Below are 20,830 nucleotides of genomic sequence, written 5' to 3'. Positions count from 1 at the left end.
CGTAGAAAGAGGCAAACTGAGTTGAATGTTTTACTGTTCTCTGATGCCAGAAAATGATTCTGGAAGTTCTTGATTCTTTGACAGATCTCAGATCCACTCTTTCTGAGTTTGAATTTAACATTTTAAGCTCAGAGTTCCACAAAAACTATATATATATGTTTATGTTCCTACTTAACCAAAAGGGCCAACTTAATCTACATGTAACTGAACTATTAAATACTAAAAGGGCTTCTCAAACGACCTTTAACAAATGCAGACTCAAGAAAGAGCCTGCTGTAATAAATCAGAACTGTATGGAAGAAGTTAAGATACCATAAACAGAAACAAATGGTAAGGTTACAAAGAATCTTTTCACTCCTACAGTGATTGCTGTGAAGGACACACAGATATACAGTAATAAATGCTCTGGGAGACTCTCTTTTTCAGAATGTTGTTTGAGAATTTCATACATATGTATAATGAGCTTGTCCTAATCCACCCCCAATTCCTTCCCCTCCAACTCCATCCCTCTACTTTTTCTACCACTTTTCTCCCAGCTTCATGGAGTCTTTTGTTTTTTGAGACAGGGTTTCTCTTTGTAGTTTTTGTGCCTGTCCTGGAACTCACTCTGTAGACCAGACTGGCCTCGAACTCACAGAGATCCGCCTGGCTCTGCCTCCCAAAGGCGTGTGCCACCACTGCCTGGCCATAGAGTCTTTTTTAAAGCCAAAGTTCAGTAAATGAGTTCTACAGTGGTCACAGTAACACATAAGAGGCTGAGAACCCAACTAAACACTGGAGCAGGATAGGAATTTCACAGTTAAATTAAAATGCCTAGATGTAACTATAAAAATACTAGAATATTTTATTAAGATCTGAGTCAGGGGGCTGGAGAGATGGCCCAGTGGTTAAGAACACTGGCTGTTCTTCCAAAGGACCCAGGTTCAATTCCCAGCGCCCACATAGCAACTTACAATTGTCTATAGTTCCAGTCCCAGGGGATCTGACACCTTCACACCAATGCATATAAAATAATTTTAAAAAAATCTGAGTCAGTTCTTTATCATCTAGTTCTTAATCATCTAGATTATAACCATCTTATTTCAAAAATAACAAAGGATTTTCTCCACAAAATATACACCTATATCTTTTCTACATTAATTGTATGTCCATATTTTCTTACAGAAAATACGAAGAAAAGGTGAAGGTAGAACTTGACAAAAAGCAAAATCACGAAGCACAAGAGGAAAGCGGAGTCTTTTGTCAGACCTTCACAGCAGTCAGGCCTAAGCATTGCTTAAGATAACAGAAAGTGTCACACAAGACAATGAAGTTAACCACTAAGGCAGGAGAGTGAGACCTGAACTGTTTCTCCAGAGCTTCAATAATGAAAAGGTAAGATATGTAAATATCCTGTCAGCACCAAGTTAAGATACAGTGCTTCTGCTACTATCCATGTCATAAAATGACCCTCAAACTTCATCAGCTATCGTAATCAAAGGACTTGGTACAGTGAATCCTTTAGTTCTACCCCAGACTTCTGACTCAGCAAGGCTGGGCACTGCTCAACAACTCTTGTGTCAAGGGAGTGCTGGTTTTCTAGGGAGCATTCTTTGTTCTGGAGTTTCTCCCCCACTGTGCCAATTCCCTTTCATCTACTTTTAGAAATTAATGATACACATCGTCACAGAAAAACAACACAGACTATGAGCCAAGAATGAGTTATGTATTCAGGTTGAACTAAAACCCCCATTCTATGACTTATAAGCTAGTGACCATGCCATATGGCCCAACTTCTCTGATATATCCAAGTCAGATAATAATAGCATATTCTTTGATCTTAGTGTTTCTATGAGCATGCCATACTTTAATGCATATAAATTGTTTAGTGTAGCTGGTTACATCTACAGTTTAGACTGTAAAACAGATAGTAAATGTTCAATGTTATTCCCATATAACTTCATAAATGCCTAGTCCCACAATAACAAAAATAAATGATTCCAGCATAACTATCAATATTTATTAAAGAGGCAGCAAAAATTCTCCTTTACCTACTTTCATCACCTCATCTTTTGACCTGCTTTTCCTTGTAGAAAAATGCCAGATGATCCCCAGTCAAACAAATTATAGAGTCACCATTCACTACAAAACACTACTCCTCAAGTAAATTTTAATTACACATCATGCCTTAAAAACTTTGATTTCATGCCTTGAATGCACTTCCTTAAAAGAGTCTCAGACTTGCCTGTTCTTATAGAAGTGCAGAGCAGACCATGCAGCATATAGCATGAATTTGTTTTTACAATTTATAAATGCAAAGACCTCCAAATTGAGCTGTTCAAACCTCAGAGAGGTATGCAATCTAATGCAGTTGAGAGGAAAGAAGTTTAATTGTATCTCATTTTTAAGTTTAACACTTACAGTTTATATGCACCTATTTAATATCTACTATGCACACATATTATTTAAAGACAGATAATTAAAATTGTATCCGAGAGTGCATTTGCAGAAGTTTCTTACTGTAATGATAGAGTGCAGTAAGAAAATAGTTTGGAGTACAGGCAGGCAGAGCGATTGTCAGCTTCCAGATAGTTCTTTACTTTCATTGCTATCAGGATCACTGAGTGATTTACCAGTATTATTTCTAAGCTCTCTTAATATTTATATTCAATAAGACATCTCTGTTTTAAGAACAAATGTGAAAAGAAGACTTTTGAAGGAGCTGACATAATTTTAATACTTTACAATGCTTTATAATCCTGTGAAGAAGCTTCCTATTCAACATTTCTAGTTAGCAGAATACAGAAACAAGCTGTGGTAAGCAACATCCAAGATGGCCCTGATAGTCCAGAAATTTTCCCATTCATTTTCCTGACCACCACCCCAGAGTGTCAGCTAGGCTGTATCTAAGTTCCAGCAAGCAGGCTAAAAGAAAGATAATGAAACATCGCTTTAAATACAGAGACTCTGACCTTTGGGCTGGAGAGATGGTTCAGCAGTTCAGAACACTTGCTGTTCTTGCAAAGGAACCTGAGTTCAGTCCCCAGCACCCACATGGCAGCTTACAGCCAACCTTGACTCTAATTCCAGGGTGCCTAGTGCCCTCTTCCTGCCTCCATGGGCACCAGACACTTAAGCACATAATGCACATACTACATACAAGAAAAACATACACACACATTAAAAAAATAAAAAGCCTGTGACTTCTGTGTTACTGGTCCTTCTCTTGGGGACCCACCTCTTCTGTTCAGAGCTCTCGCTACACTTGCTCTGGGGGAAGCCAATGTTATTTTGTAAGGTGCCCTATGGAGAGAACCAAATGGCAGAGAATTGTTGTCTCTGCCTAACACCAGGTGGATGCACCCCTCACATGCCCTTATCACCCTGCCACCTACATCAACCTTCAGATTGTGTAACACTAGCAATGTTAAAGAGAACAAGAGGCCGAAGACACGCTGTTAGGCTTGAATCTGAAATGTCTTGCACAGGTTCAAGCACTCGTTCATGGGCTGGTACCGCTGGGAAGTAACCATTAGGAGGTGGGAGAGCTATCCTGCAGAGTAAGTTCCTAATGGACATCTGCTGAAGGTCATACCTGGGGCCTGATTGCAGTCACTCTCTTCTTTGTGGTCCACCATGACATAAAGCGCCTTCATCACACATTGCCACCACTAAGAACTCCATCACGTCTTCCCCACCCCCCCACCCCACCCCCGCACACTGAAACTTGGAAATCATGAGCCAGAATAAACCTTGCTTCTCTTAATCGGAGTCTGTCAGGTGATGACAGCGATGTAAAAGGAACTTTACACCCTCCTTGCTAGCACTGCCGCATCTGACCCACAGAAACCAAAAGATAGTTACATTATTGTAAACACTGTGTTTTCGTGTCGCCTGTTAACATGGTAAGAGATAATATGCGTTAAAAATTTTGACATAAAACTTAGTATAAGTCTCATTAACATTTAGTCCTCTGGATAACTAACAATTCAAAAATTCACTGACCTTTCTTGAAAATGCATCTTCTCCTTTTTTCTGATCTTAATTTCTAATCTCATAAGTGACTCTCCCTTCTCAAATGACTCCCAACAGATAAACAGCTGAGGCTATACAGTGAGGTCTGTCACCATCAACCTTGGAACCACCTATTTCACATAACTATATAATAGAGTGAGAGAGAAGAATGAATGAATAATAAAAAAACCTAAAGAAATTAAAATGTTTAAAAATAGAAAAGGTTCATACACACTGAACTGTAAAAACAACTTGAATTCTCAATGTCATATGACTGCCTTGTTCAGGAAACAACCATTCACCTCTCTTATTTAAACTATTTGAGCAAATACCTACCAAAATGTTAATATTGACAAAACATACCTACTTCACCATAAACAACTCAACCTAAATAGGTCAGAGTCAAGACACACTGACATCTACTCTTTAATATCTTGGTCTGGAAAACAATGACTTTTATCAAAAAGGCTTTATTCATTTTTTTTTCTAATTTGAAACATTCCAAATCTTCCAAACTCAGTTTTACCAGAGCCTGGAAATTTACCAGAAATGTATTCTATTACTTACCTGCATAATAAATTCAGTAGATACACTTGGGCTGCCGCATACATGAGAACATCTCCAACACTCTACATAAAATTATATGCAGCTTCTTCCTTTCCTCACCCCCTTCCCCACTTAAGCATTGAGTTTCTTAAATGTGCCTTCCCACAAACCCTACCAGAATGTCAGCTCGAAGACACAGATTTCATCTGTTTTGTTCCCAATCTATTATTCCAAGCATCTATTTGGACATCTGGCATACAGTAGGTCCTCAAATATTAGCTCAAAATTAAATGAATGAATACACACTGTGATGGTTTGAATAGGCATGGCCCCTACAAACTCATGTGTTTGAATGTTTAGCCTTTAGAGAATGGCACTATTAGGAGGTGTGGCCTTGTAGGACGAAGTCTGTCACTGTGAGGGAGGGCTTTAAGGTCTCATATACTCAAGCTACACCCAGTGTGGGACTCAGTTCACTTCCTGTTGCCTGCAGAACAAGATGTAGGACTCTCAGCTCCTTCTCCAGCTGCCATGTCCCAGCATGATGATGATGGACTAAACTTCTGAAACTATAACCACCCTATTAAATGTTTTCCTTTATAAGAGTTGCCATGGTCATGGTATCTCTTTACAACAACAGAAACTCCAACTAAGAAACACACTATACAGATAAATGCTTTCTCATATGACCAAAATACAAAACAAGAAAGCACTGAAGAGAAAAATAGTTTTAAGTCAGCATTTTAAAATGCTAAATACTTCTGAATTTTTTTAAAAGTGATATTACAACTCCTAAATTGCAAGAAATACATATATTTTAATTTTGTTTTACTATGCTTTCTCATTAAACTCATGAAATCCCCTAATTATGGCTAATTGACGCCTATTACAGAATTATTTACTTTTTTAATCAGATACTTTAATTTTTAAAAACACAATAATAAAATGACACCAAACTAGCACAAGAACTGCAGAATTAACCACTCATCCTTTAAGGCCCTCTAGACTAGTACAACCAGAACAAAACGGATCTATACACTTAATTTAAATTTTCTAAAAGTCACATTAAATGAAAACAATTACACTACTGCATTTAATGTCACTAATATGTCCAAGACATTATCATCTTATACATGTTACTAATATTTTGTGGATATATATACATTTGTGTGTATAATGTACAGATGAAGGCCAGAGGTCAGTGTCAGGTACCTTGTTCAATCAGTCTCCATCTTATTTTTTGAGACAGGCTATCTCACTGAATCTGGAATTCACCAATTCAGCTAGACAGCCTGGACAGCAAGCCCCCAAATCATGCTGTCTCTACCCCCAGCACTGAGATTACAAGCATGCCCCACATGCTCAGCTTTTTTATATTCTAAGCACCTAAATGTAGATCCTTCATGCATAGCAAGCATTTTATGAACTGAACATTTAAAAAAATTTATACTTTATTTTCCTCAAATATTCATATTTTTCATATATTTTATAGTTAATAACATGCCCCAATTTTTCAAAATTCAAACACTAAATGTGGCTAGTGGCTACCACACTGCACAGTGAACGTCTACATATTTTTAGGTAACAATAAAGTAGAAAGGCATACTGCATTTGTATTTAAGCAACAGCATTAAAAAGGAAAAACAGAAAGATATTATTTTCTATAAACTGCACACTGATAAAATCCTAAGCTCTATTTTTTAAACATAGGCTTTTATGAACTCTGGTACCCTAAATGAGTTAACAATGACACTCCCAGAAGGCAACAGTTATTATTAAAACTCTCAATGCTGGGTATGAGATAACTTCCTTACACAAGTAGTTTGTCAGGGAGGCCACACAGGCCCCTAAAACAACACAGGATGCTAACTTTACCCATGGTTGCCCACCACAAATAGACCCTATCACTTAAGACTTCACAAGGTAGGACATAGAGAAATCACATAGATTTCCCTAAGTCACATGACTTGCCTTTACCAACCTGATACTAGCAAGTGCTGGCAATTAGAGGCATGATAAACATTCACACACAGGAACTTCCTGGAATGCTACCACTTATAAGACAGCTTCCAGGCAGTAATAAACTTTCACCTAGACTCCTGGATGACAGACATACAGAAAGAGAAAATATGAAGAGTAAGACAATATCACAGCACCTCAAATATATGCCAACCTGCCATAGGTGACCACCCATACTTACAGCAACAAAACCATTGCCCAGTTAACCACAGAATTTGGAATAAACTGCCACTAACACAACATTTCAGAGTGGTCTGTATAGCAGCACTGGGTAGTGACACAGTCAGAAAAGGACATGTGTTTGAGAAATCTATGACTATGAGATATTTATGTAACTGGGAAGCATGGAGGCTGGGGGACCCGTGGGCAAGTGGAGAACAGGACAGACGATGTGCATGTCTAGAGACCCTACTAAGACTAAGGATTTTGAACCTAGCAGTTTGAGGCTAGCCTGAGTAATATTTCTCAACCTCATCTGAAAATCAAAAAAATCCACAACTACCAATCTGTGAAGTCACAATTACATTGGAAAGAAAAGGGAAAGGAGAAAGGGGGTTGGTGAGAAATGTAAGCAAAGTCAGAAAAGCCATGCATATACAATAAACAAAATTACAGCTTAAAAAAGAGAAAAGCTAAAGGCACTGAAAAATACTGAAAACCGAGCTCAGTCCTGTAAGAATCGAGGGAAAACTGGAGATTGAAAGAGAAGGCAGGAAAAGGTGCTCCACCTACTTCGTCACTCTCGTCCACTTCTATCCCTCCGTCCTTGTCGTCATCCATTTGTTTATGGATTGTCTGAAGCGCTTCCAGACTAAATCTGTCTTCTTCAGTGAAGCATGGTGGACTCAGTGATATACAGGGATCTAAAACAGAACAGAAGAGAATCACTAACTTGCCATACTAGAATGCAGGCTATAGATAGATATAATCATGAAGGGGGAAAAAAAAATCAGACATCAAAGACCAAGATGTTTTGTCTTACCGGAATATATGCTAACATTAAAAATATAATAAACATAGTTGAGTAAAAATAATTAACAATAGGCAGCAACATCTCAATTTATCTAACAGTTCCTCATCTTTCAAGATCTCTTTGTATCCAATATCTCTAAAGAAAAAGAGATTTCCTCATATTAAGAAGAAAAAATTAATATAGAATAGATAGTGCTCCTGTTGTACAACCCAGTTTAATTAAAATGAAAGGTTTGGGGAATATTCAAAATAAGTAAGGAAGGGAACTGTAAAATAGCTTTCTATTTATGATAATCCAAGAGTCTGTCTATCTGGCTTTTCATTTTACATTTCATTATACATTTTAAGGTCAACAAGATTTTTTAAGGAAACTTTCTTCAAATCCTATTTCTCATGCTTTCCTTAACATCTTCTTGTTGGATACTCCCCTCCCAATGGAAGACTGAACATCACATTAAAGTTGTCAGCCTGGCATGCATGAGCCATTGTGTTTCATCCCCAGGACTGAAGAAAAGAGAATAATATAACAAAAAAAAAAAAAAAAAAAATGAAGCACTACTTAAGAGGGCATATGTCATATGAGGGTCTTCAAAGACTTAAGGGTAGGTGCATGAAAGGTCCCTTCTGATGCTATGACTAGCAAAAGCCTGTATGCCAAAATGAGATGGCACTGAGCTTTTTAACTCTCTTCCTATATGGATAATTGGTAGAGTATAAAATTGGTAAACTTATTGCTTACTATTTTATTAAATCATTAAAATAGTACCATTTAAAATCACAGAACCAGATGCATTCCTAGATGCAGTGACTTTAAGTTTTAACATAATTTAATAAACAGACTGCCACAGTGTGGTTATCTCACCAATAGGTAAAATTTGGTCCTGTTGTGAACTGTCAACAGTTAACTGTGTACAAACCACGTCAATGGTCTGTTATCTCACTCATCTCTAAAATAAAGCAAAGAGGCCAGATACTTTCTAAAGTCTACTATAGTAATAAAAGAATATCTAATATGGTATTTATAAAAAAAATAATTACAGTAAAGTGCCTGAGAATCATATTTTATTTTATTTTCTAAAAGATAATTCACATCCAAATATTTACATGTTCCAGTTTATAATCTGAAAAATATACAGGTAATTTAACATTTTTAATAGTTTTAATTTAGTCTTATTTTAATTTCTTTAGTGCTAAAAGAAAATGGAAGAGAAAAGGAAACCATAGAAGGTGGGAAATGCAATTACAGGTCACATGTAGCTCAGTGGTTAAGAGCACTTGTTGCTCTTCCGAGAACCTGGGTTCGATTCCCAGCACCTACATGGCAGCTCACAAGCATCTGTAACACCAGTTCCAGAGCATCTGATGCCTTCATCTGACCTATGCAGGAAACACACACACAAGTGATGGACAGAGAAACATGAAGGCCAAACACCCATACACATTTAAAAAACAAAAACAAAAAAAGATTAGGGGGAAAAAAATAAAGAGTACATGCTTAAACCAGCTGTGGCAGCACATGTCTTTAATCCCAGCACTCGGGAAGCAGAGGCAGGTGGATTTCTGTGACTTGGAGGCCAGCCTGTTCTATATAATAAGCTCCAGACCAGCCAGAACTGCATAGTGAGACCTTGTCAAAAACACCCAGGGCTGGAGACAGTTCAGACACTAAAGGAAGGGCTTGCAACCAAAACATCAAATATTCAAAACACTAAGATTTGCTAAAACCTAAGAATGGGGGGGGGGGTATAATGATCAGTTATGGTTTCTATTTATGAAACAACCAGAACATTGATAGGGCTTTGAGTTCAAATTCATGTGTAGTTAGTGGACAGACTCAAAGTAAAAAAGGCAAGCTTTGGGGTTGGGGATTTAGCTCAGTGGGAGAGCGCTTGCCTAGCAAGTACAAGGCCCTGGGTTTGGTCCTCAGCTGGGGGGAGGGGGGGAGGATAAATAAATAAGCAAACGGCGAGCTTTCACACTTCGAAACACCAAGTAGAATCAAGATCTACATGATGCACAATTACCTCCAACAGATGACTTTTTATGCATCTATTTTGCTATTTAGGATGACAGAGTTTGTTACAAGTGATATAGAATAGATAAATATAGACCTACACTCTGACCACATGCATTTTATAGTTCAATTACCTAAGAGGCATTAACAGTGAGAACTGTGCAGCCTTTAGAAAGTCTCAGGATAAAATTAAGAGTAACACATAACCTGGAAAATACATAAACGGACGAAAATTGGGCCAGGCATGGCCATACATGCCTATAATCCCAGTACTCCAGAGGCACAGGCAGGAGGATTACCACAAGACTAGGTTACATAGCTAATGCCAGGACAACCAGTGCTATAGAGCAAGATCTTGTCTCAAAATCAATTACTTAATTAATTAAAATTAAGATAGGTAACTATTTACTTCAATGTATGTCCTAAAAAGTTAACTCATTTAATAAAATACTGTCAAGGTCTACTTCAGAGTCTATCTTTTCAACAAAAATCTTTCACAAGTACTATGTAATATACACTTCCTTCCCCAAACTCCAGTCCCTCTACTAAACAAGTATTATCTATTGTGTACCTACTGTGGTAGGCACTGGAAATGCCACAGTGAACAAGAGACAAACATTCTACTATATTCTTCAAGGAAAGACAGATTAAGATGAGTAAGGGAAGGTTACAGACATTCTAGAAATGGCAAGCAGTTAGGGAAAAGAAGGCAAAGAGCAGGTACAAACTGTTAAAGAATTTGAAATGTTTAATTGAGATTTTCAGATCATTCTACCTAACCCCTCCTGTTATGCTGTACTCTGTCTGTGGCTTTATGTATCAGTCTGTCCACACAGCTAAGCACACAAACAGGACTGTGTTCTTCCATTTCTTACAAGTTCATACTAACTAGGATTTTGCTGGGTATGTTTAGATCTGATTAATTCTGACGCTGGGTACTTTAGATCACAAACTTCTGTGTCATGCAAGGCGAAGACAGGCGTTAGGGATTAAAGACAATGAAGTCACTAGAAATTAAAATGAGTATCATATATTTTTTAAAGTTCAGAATCTAGTGAGAAGACATGCAGAATCCTACATTATGTTAGGAACTATAAGAACACTAGCTGCATGGTATCATGATTTGAGTATGCCCCTCAAAAGCCTTGCACTGGAAATAATCCCCAATGTAACAGTATTGGGGAAGGGGCCTAACCAGGGCTATGAGAGCCCACCTTCAGAAAAGATTAATGGTAACAAGGAGCGTGAGGGTGACTTTGACCTTTGGCCCTCACTTGGCCTCCTTCTATTTCCTCCTACCTCAGACACTCTCGTCCAGGATGCTTGTACCTAAGTGCCAGCTCCCCGATTATGAGCTTTCTGGCCTCCAAAACTGTAAGAAATGAATTTCTGTTGTTTACACATTGCCAGTTCTGTGGCATTCTGGTACAGCAGCAGTGCAAAATGCGCTAAAATAGTATGTTATGGGAATGTTGTCAGAGTCTAATCCAGACTACGAAAAAGAATCAGCCAATTTCTCTACAGTAAATTTAGAAAGTTCAAAAGGCCTGATACCTGATGACCTTGAGGAGAGAGAAAAGCATGCCTGAAAGAAAATGTACAGTGACAGGCAGAGATTATGTGACATCAGACGCATGCTAATGGTCCCTGTGTATGGAGTACAGAGCATAGGAAAGGGGGTAAGAGATAGTTCAGTGACTAAGCATACTCACTGTGCAAGACTGGTACCCTGAAGTCAATCCTCTGGCACCCAGAAGTCTATCCCCAACCTGACTTTGATCCCCGGAAGTGGAAGAGAACCAATTCCACAAAGTTATCCTCTGGCCTCAACAATGCACACCACCATGGCATATGTGCCCTTCCCAACACACACTATATATTCCCACACACACAATATTACTATTTTTTAAAAGAATACTATTTCCTTTAAAGTATAATGACTTAAGACCTACAAATTCCAATAGTCATGAATTCTTAACTCTATTACCATCTCTATGCCTCTTGTTAATTCTTTCTCAATCGTTTCTAGATTAATTCAGCAAAAAATATTTGTTTACTGGATTATTAATTGGCTTCTCTTGGGTTTTTTTGTTTTGTTTCGTTGTTGTTGTGGGGGGGGGGGGGTGTTGTTGTTTTTGTTTTTCAAGTCAGCATTTCTCTGTGTAGCCCTAGCTGTCCAGGAACTGTAGACTAGGCTGGCCTCGAACTCAGAGATCCACCTGCCTTTGCCTCCTAAGTGCTAGGATTAAAACAGGCGCCACTATTGCTCAGTTTATTAAATGGCTTTTAAAAATAAATGTTTGGAGAAATCTTTTAAGAAATTACTCAGGGGATTAGAAATCCAAGCTGTATCAGTGGATAAATCCTCATTCCTTTATAGCTAAGGTTAAATCTAAGTAGGCAGTACAAATTTAGTAATATTGCACTTCTACTGAACTACTTCATGTTCATCTGAGGCTTACTATGACGTCCACTCACTGTCAGATATTACTGTTTACTTATTGAACAAAATACCCAGCATACTACGCAAAAATAACCAAGCAGAACTTTAAAATGTTTAACATAGCCTTCACAAGGCCGCTACAGTAGTGAAGGGAACTATGATGAAACTCCATGAGGTCAAGGACTACGTCTGCTCTGACTCTACCAATACTATCCTTACTCTATCTATAGCATTACTCTAGCATGCCTAATAAACAATGTGCCCAATTTTTACATGTATTCAGCTGTCTCTCTCATTGTCTGATGAAAGAAAGAGATACTTCTAAGTAAAAGGGCAACAAAAACAAACTGCAGTAGGCAATAATATGCACTCTGGAACCCACAAATAATACAACCTGCTAGCAGGCTCCCAACTAGAGTGCTCTGGTCTCTTTTGCTCCCCTCTTCTCACCCCTCCCCACTGGTCCTGGCAGACTGTGGATAGGAGGCTTGGCAAGACAATAAGCAACTACATACTCTGCACAGGGCAATCTTACACAACAACACAGTCCTCCACTACGCTAGTTTATTCTCCAACTCAGAGGGAGAAAGCACTAACAAGTGTGGGTAGCGCTGCAACAGGAAGTGAATCTGTGCAGACAGCCTGGGGCTATCAGTCAGTGAAGTGCCTGAATGCTGGTACTAGGATTCTGAAGGGACCAGCTCAGGGGTAAGACACCTGCCCACACAGAGTTCCACCTCCACACTAGGGTAGCTTAAGGCCGGGGGTGAGAATGATGCAGAAAAATGTCAAAGAAACTTTTTGAGAATTTTATTATGTGGTGTAATGCAAATCCTCACTCTAGTCCATTTTATTTCCTAATAATCCACGTGTAACTAATGAATGTACACACTGTCACACCATGTTATCACCAAAGGCCATACTTTATAAAGCTCACTCTTACCGTTGCACACTTTATGGGTTTGGATAAATTCACTGAAACACACAGCGACACTTAAAATATCATCCAGGGCAGTATGACTGCCTCCCAAATCCTGTGTCCTACCTGTTCATTCCTCACTCCCAATCCTTGGCAACTGATGATCTTTTCAGTTCTGTGTTCTATCATAGTTTAGATCCTTATTATAAAACCTTTACAGTTTGGCTTCTTTTGACTAGCAAAATGCACTTAAGACTCTACTCTGGGGACTTGGTGATGGCTCAGTCAGTTAACATGAATGCTACATAAACATGGACTAAGCACCCCTGTTTAAAAAAAAAAAAAAGTAGCAGTAGGGTTGGGTGCATCTATAACCCCACCAGTGAGACAGATTCAGGAAGGCCCGGGAGCTTGCTGGCCAGCAAGTACAGTGGCACCTGCAAGCTCCATATTCATGAGAGACCTTGTCTCAAAATGCAAGAACGACTGAGAAAGACACTGTCATCCATCTACCTTGGGCCTCCGCACACACTCACATTAACTCCATAAGCAGATTCTGTTTTCTTGCACTGGCTCATTTCCTTTTATGCTAAATATTATTTCACTGTCTGGAAGAACCACAGCTTATCTGTCCATTCCCTACTGGAAGACATCTTGGCTGCTAAGCCTTGCCATCATACCCAAAGCTGTTACAAACAATTCTGTGTAGGTTTTTGTATAACTGATTTTCCAACTCTTCTGGATAAATACCAACAGATGTAATCACTGGACTTCATGGAAGACTGATAAGCTTTTTAAAAAACTGCCAAACTGCTTTCTAATGTTATTTACACTATTGTCCACTCTACCAGCAGTGTAGGAGTTCCTGATGCTCCCTCCACACTTCAATAGTTGGTACTGTCAGTGCTCAGGGTCTGACAAACTTTAAGGGGTATGACATATCTCACTGTTCTAATTGGCATTTCCAACTAGCACAATGCAGACTATGATTTCATGTGCTTATCTGAATGTCCTTGATAAGATATGTTGGCTTGATTTTAATCTGGAGATACATATTTGCCACCCAAGAATGTCTATCACAACAGTCTAGACAGTAATTACAGAATATAAACTACAGGGCTAGGGATGTGACTCACTAGTACAGTGCTTCCTAGCAGCTAGCACAAAGCCCTAGGTCTTGTCCTCAGCACCACAAGAAAACCAAAACCAAAGAATATAAATTACAGGTACGGTAATAAAAGGTTAAAGAAAAGGTTACATACTGAAATGACAAGGACTCTTATGAGGGAAAGGAAAACAGGCAGGGATGACATTTCAGGATTAAAAGTCATCTAGACAAGATACATTTCTCCTGTTTGGCTAAGCCACACTACATAAAGCTTCCAAAATGTACTGAGTGTAATGCCATTAAGCTTCCACTGGAGAAACATATATGCCATTCTCTCTATTTTGTCATCACAGTCTATTGATATACATAGATAGTTTAGAAACCTACCAAGAGATGGGGGGGGGCATTAAAACAGCAAATACAGTCTTGTTTCCCTCTTATAAGGGAAGTTGAGTCAGGAAACTTCAAGCAGAAATGAGTAAAAAGTAGAGCCAGGTGACTCTTAACCATAAGCCAATGGCTGTGGCCCACTAACCATGCACAGTATCACACCGTGCCAAGAGCTCAGCTTATCATCTTGGTGACTACTTAAGAGTCTCATGATTAGGATTTGCTTAATTACTACCACTGAAAGAAAATAAAACAGCCTGTATTTATTACTTCCATGAACAGTCCAAACATTTATCAAATCAAATATTTCAATTGAAATACTTTTAGAGCAAACTTTAATATCATCAGGAACAATTCCCTAGTATCACTTTCTAATACGCCAAATACCGGATTCAAACTCACAAAGAATGATTGATGTAATATCCTCTCTAGGTCAGCGGCAATCTTACATTCCTAGTATTCTCTTACTCTCCCTACATCTAGCATGAGACACTCAGCGTGTAGTAGGATTAGTAGATAGTTCTCAAAAAATAAATAAATAATAAAGAAAAATAAAAGTGCTAAGTATTCCTTTCAATATACAGCATACCATATTATCTGGTGAACAACAGGCCTTTAAAAGATGCTAGCATTTACTAGGGCACGTTACATAGCAGAAGATAGAGAACAAGAGCCTTGTCATCAGATGTGTGTATCCAGTGCGATATTACAGTGCTATCAAAACACAAGTGAAGAACTCCAGATTCCCTACACCTAAGACTTTCTGCAGATCTTGCAAATAAAGGGCCTAGAAGCCACATGCAGCTACATCTAATTACAGTGCTGTGCTATCGTGGAGGAAAAATAAGAGCCCTTTGTTAACAGCCCCTTTCAACTGGCTGCCTCTTAGAGCTCTGAATCTATGAGCCTACGTGGCATAAAAGGTGCCTATTAATTTACCCTGGCCCTAGCAGTAACAAAGTGGTTTCTCTTCACTCTAAGTTAAAAGTTCTCCTAACACTATGCTATTTTTCAACGTTTTGTGGTTTTAATTGAATTATGAGATACAAACTCAGTCCCTTCTGACTTTCCATTGCATTTTTAAAATCAGAATTTCTCATGTGATTATTTCACACCCACTTATTCCCATTTACCCCATTACCAATACAAAGCTACTTCCCATTTATTCCCATCTACCCAAAGCTACTTCTTAGGTCTCTGATAACCTTTTCAGTAGGTGCTAGAATTACTGCTTCTACCTCAAAAATGTCTTAATATGAATATGATTCATTTCCTAGCACAGTCCTCTATACAACATAATTCTTGGTTAACCAATATGTTTCTTCAGTGTATGTAAACAAGGGAATTCTTCATATAGCCATATTTAGTTCTTCACACACAGTTACCTCTTTTTTTCATTTTCTTTTATGCTATACATGCTCCCAGAATGTAATAATGTATTTGTCTACAGCACTGTAGCATCTGTTAAATGGGAAAATATTGTTGACTAGGTGCAAAGAAAAAAAGAAAGCAAACAGGTGCATGTACAGGATGTTATAGAAATTTAACAAAAAATATTTTGAACACAACAAAGCAATTTCTAACTTCTCTCCAAAAATAAGAAAACTTCATTGACTGAGTGCAACATGATCGAGATAACTGAGAAGTAGGACCCCCAAGCAGCACCTGCTCTTCTTAGACTGTATCTAAGAGGAGAGCTACTTGAGACCCTACAGCACAGGGGAGTGTACACACACAATAAAAACAGGAATTGAAGGAGGCACTATGAAAACAAGCTACAATGAACACTGATCCTAACACTACCCTCCCTAAGTCCACAATGGGGAAACAAAGAGAACTTTGTTCTTACTGTCAAGTTATAATTCATTGTTTTATTTCGCTATCAATGTAAGCACTTAAAATCATATAAAGTTAAATTAGTGTCAGTATTACAGATGAAAGTTGAATGCTCTAAGGGGAAAAAGAAATATTCAATTTGTTTTCATATTGTCACTTAACTAAATAAGGAAAACTGTTTAGCCTCTTTTCCTTAATATCTTCACCCATAAAATGGAAATAATGCTAAATCTTACAAAGCTCTTGTCAGAACTAAATTATAAATATATATTACACATAGTAACATACATTAACTTGATACTCCATAGGTAACAATTACTAGAATGGTAAGGTACCCACCATGATTAGCTATTCAATGCCACAGTAGAAACCTACTAAATCTCCAGTAATCTGATTCTTCTGTTATACTATTGTTAAGAAAAATCACCAAAACAAAATTTTAAGTAGATTTAACTCAAATAGCTTTTGATTTTCCCCAACCCAAACAGACTTGGAACTAGAGACACAATAGGAAAAAAATTAATGCAGCACTTACTGTGTGGTTGTAACATAAATAGGTGTTCTAATTGACTAAATTCAGATGTTCTCATCAATCAGTGTCAGTATCGAACTTCTTCCCATGGGAAAAAAAACAAGGTGTTCACAGCATTCTCCAAAGGCAAAAAGCTAGTTAGCTGCTGAGTTGTAATTCAGCCCAAACCATTCAAACCTAGAGCACTTCTTTATCTCCATCTCCTAAGCTGTTTAAAGAATCAGGTTTCCTGATCTCAACATTATCAACAAAGAATATTCTACAGAAAAAGACTCATTCATTTGAATTCATTTATTTATCTATTTGTTTTGTATAATATTGGCACTCAAATTCAGGGCCTTTGTTTTCTAGGCAAGTGCCCTACCACTAAACTATATTCTCATTCCCCAAAGGACTATTCTGAAAGCAAGTTTCAAATCAGGAATTCTAAAATTTTTTCAAAATTTAGTTTCACTCATAATACCACTGAGTAGACAACTGAGTAGACTGAGTAGACAACTTCAAAAATCCTGTTTGGGGAAGGAAGATGCTCATTTAGCTAGCTAGCTGACTTCGGAGGAACACTTTACTATGACAACATAGTTCTGCTGTGTACTTACTAGATTACTGGGCTGTTTTTTTCATTCAGTTATTTCTTAATGTTTGGTAATAAAAGCAAACACACTTTTCCAATTGGAAAACAGAGTCCATTACCACACCAATAAGGTCTCAGCAATAAAAACAGGAACTGCCTTTCCTACTCTTCAGGATAACAAAGCTATCCTACTGTCAGAAGCAAAGAAGGGGGAACCAGGGGTGTGTACAACAGCAGAATGCAGTCACAGAACTTAGTGGCAGCTGCAGATCCATGTTAAGATTGCACACATAATCTATAGGAAACCAGCCAACACACACACACACACACACACACACACACACACACACACACACACCAGTATTTTTGTCTGTGTTTTGAGAGGGGAAGTTTCATAAAGCCTTACTTAGCATATTAAAGGTTTACACATTCAGTTTTAACATGAAGAGCTACAAAGTTTACTAAAATAATTATTGATAATTTAAAACATCACAGCAAACACATTTATGCTGCCTCTGAATCTTAAAACGGTCTTCCTAGAATGTTTAATAACCTAATAAGGCATTCCCAACAGGAGATTGAAGACGACGGTAAGAGCTCTGCATATCTTCCATGCAAAATCACGGAGATTGGTGTGTTTACCAAAACCAACACTGAGAAATAACTTGATCTGCTAAGACAACCTTTTCTATCTTTTTCACTCAATACTGTAATAGCATGCAATTCCAACATCTATTTTTGCTTCAAAATAAGTAGGTAGAAGTAAAGGCAGTCCCTAATTAATCACTGATGATTCCTCACATACTGCACATTAGTTCATTACCAGTAATGTAAACTCAAATATCCCCAATATATTTTTTTTTCTCTCTCAGGAAGTGTCTTTCTCCATTTCATGGTTTCTTCATATTAACTCATTTCACGGTTTCTTCATATTCATTCATTCTCACCCTGCTCTCCAGGTTTTGTGGAAGACAGTATTAAAGGTTATAAAATGGTACAATCAGAGTCAAGTGCAGTAGATCCCAGAACTTAGGAGACAGAGCAGGAGGATTTAGAGTGAAAGGGCAACCTCAGCTGCACAGTGAGCTTGAGGCCAGAAAGCAGTACATGAGACCTTGACTTACAGAGGTGGGGGAGAGGGAAAGGAGTGAAAAGGAAGAGAAGGAGAGGAGGGGGAGGGGAGGGGAGGGGACTTGGCCACTACCTGAGACTTATGTATTATCCTCCACACTCTTTACAAGAGCGGAACTTCTTCTACTAAGGTGCACCAAGCTTTGGAAGCTGTTGCATAATCAGTCTGCAGAGCATCATTTCTAGCCCAAAAAGGGAAATAGGTTCTAGTGAAGAAGAAAGGTTGTGGACCGTAAACTATAAACTCCAACTCATCAGCCCTTAAACTTACTTTTTTTAAAATACTTTTTAGAATATACCACTACTTTTATTTTTTTTTTTTCAATTGTGATATACATAATGTAACTTTTCTGGGCAAGTAGTAGTAAAACATGAAAAATATACAATCAACTGAACCAGTTACCAGGAGCTAAGTGCATACACGATACAATTTAAGATAATTGATCCATTTATTTCAGGCATACTAGTTTCTCAATATTAACTAAGCCAAGTGCAAATTTTTCAGGTGTCTTATTCAGTGCTAAATTTCCATCATCTGGAATACCACCTGAATCATGAGATTCAGTGTTTATTATTCAGTGTTTATTTATTTCCGAAGGAAGGAAGGAAGGAAGGAAGGAAGGAAGGAAGGAAGGAAGGAAGGAAGGAAGGAAGTCAAGAACTTAGCTGACGTTTTCCCTTTTTTTCTATTTTTTAGACAGTCTCACTATGCAGTCCTGGCTGCCCTGGGACTTGCCTTGTAGACCAGACTGGCCTTGAATGCACAGAGATCCTCTTGTCTCTGCATGCACCACCACACCCAGCAATATTTAGCTGATTTTCATTTACATTTGGTTTGCTTAATTTTTTTCTTTTTCTATGCTATAATCAACAAAGTGTAACTATGCCACAGAACACTAACAATGGAACATTTGAGTTCACAGGAACTCCCTTTTATAACTGCTAGGCAAAAACTCCCAAGCCACTCTTCTTCTCTGACCCAGTGTCCAGCATCAGGAAACCCAGCAGCTCTCCTTTCAAAACATCTCCTGCACAGATGTCCATTACCTTTTGATGTCTCCCCTCTCCTTTCCCAGCCTGATTGATGGCCACTCATAATCACTTCCCTGCAAACAGCTTCAGCCTCCTTGCCTGTTTCTCATTTCATCATGCTCAGTTAGCAGAGCCATAATCCCAGCTAAGTACAATTCTCCGCCAACTCTCTTTACACCTTGCAGCTAAATGGCTGATCCTGTCTTAAATTCATACATAATCAGAGACCTTCACCTGCACCCTTAATGCTGCCAGGGCAAACATACAACTCCCAGGTATACCCTCCCAGGTATACCCAAGCCCCTACTCTATTTCATACCTCGATCCTCACCTCAACCTCAAACCACTCCCTTGTCCTTACTCAGAGCAAGGACTTTGCTTTCTATGTTTCACTGAAAGCGAAAGAATTATTGTGAAAAGAACTTCCCTAACTGCCATGGTCAGAGCAGCACCTCCCTGAGTCGACATCCTCAAGTAACTACTGTCACCATTTAGGCATCCAAAGTTTTATAAAAGCCCGTCTACACACTGTCAACGAAATCTCGTCCCACTTAGTACCTCATCACTTCAGAAATTCATAGGGACCATCTTGCGCTCGATGAACTGTTGTCACTGGCTTATCAACAGGCTACATTTTCTTCCACTAAACAACAGAAGACGCTCAACCCGATTTCACTGCCACCGTTTCTTTTCTCCCCTTGCAGAAAATATTCTAAAGACATTTCTAACACTCCAATTTCTCTCCGTTTCTCTTTAAAATATACTCCAAATCTGCTTGCTCTAGCTCTCAGGTACTCCGCACTACAACATCTCCTGAGCTGCCTCATTCCTAGATGCGCTTTGCCTATCAACTAGCATTTGCCACGGCTGCCCATCTTCTTCACGTTGCTTCCAGAACACCCCACCCTCATTCTCCTCACTGACTCTTCTTTAGACTCCTCTTACAGACAGCAGATTTCTGTAACGAGCAGATTTGAGGCTCGTGGTTGTATTAATTATTGAGATATATAGATATATAGATATATAGATATATAGATATATAGATATATAGATATATATCTAGATATCTTCCAGGTTGCACACTTTGAAGTATGAACCTTTTATTGAGTATGAGCTCCATGTCAAAGAATTTTTTTAAAGACACTTGTCAGTCTTTCACATCATCCAGTCACCAAGACTGCTCAGAGGCCAGGAACACACGATGGACATTAATTTTTTTTTTTAATCACAGGATGAGAGCGGCTACCTGAGCCACTAAGAAGAATTAGTTCCTTTCTCATCTAATTCTCTCTCAATAACTTGGATCTACTATTTTTAATTA

General features: G+C 38.4%; 1 protein-coding gene across 2 annotated transcripts in view; it reads right to left on the bottom strand.

Moving 5' to 3' along the window:
• Stim2 (stromal interaction molecule 2) overlaps positions 1-20,830 on the bottom strand; it is a 133,646-nt gene that overhangs the window by 71,200 nt on the left and 41,616 nt on the right. Inside the window, exons 1-2 of one of the 2 annotated variants that reach the window (XM_059275879.1) lie at positions 7,291-7,402; positions 3,985-4,137 (exon numbers count right to left, since the gene is read on the bottom strand). Coding sequence is in view for 1 of the 2 variants with exons in the window: in XM_059275881.1 (XP_059131864.1) it covers positions 7,291-7,338 (48 nt within the window). In the remaining variant the exon portion in view is untranslated. Of the gene's footprint in view, positions 1-3,984; positions 4,138-7,290; positions 7,422-20,830 lie in introns of those variants that run through there. The other variant, XM_059275881.1, reaches the window with a different exon arrangement.

This window comes from Peromyscus eremicus, chromosome 10 (genome assembly GCF_949786415.1).
Source record: "Peromyscus eremicus chromosome 10, PerEre_H2_v1, whole genome shotgun sequence".
Classification (NCBI taxonomy): Eukaryota; Metazoa; Chordata; class Mammalia; order Rodentia; family Cricetidae; genus Peromyscus; species Peromyscus eremicus.
The sequence above is the reverse complement of the archived record's forward strand: the minus strand, read 5'-3'. Positions and strand labels throughout refer to the sequence as shown.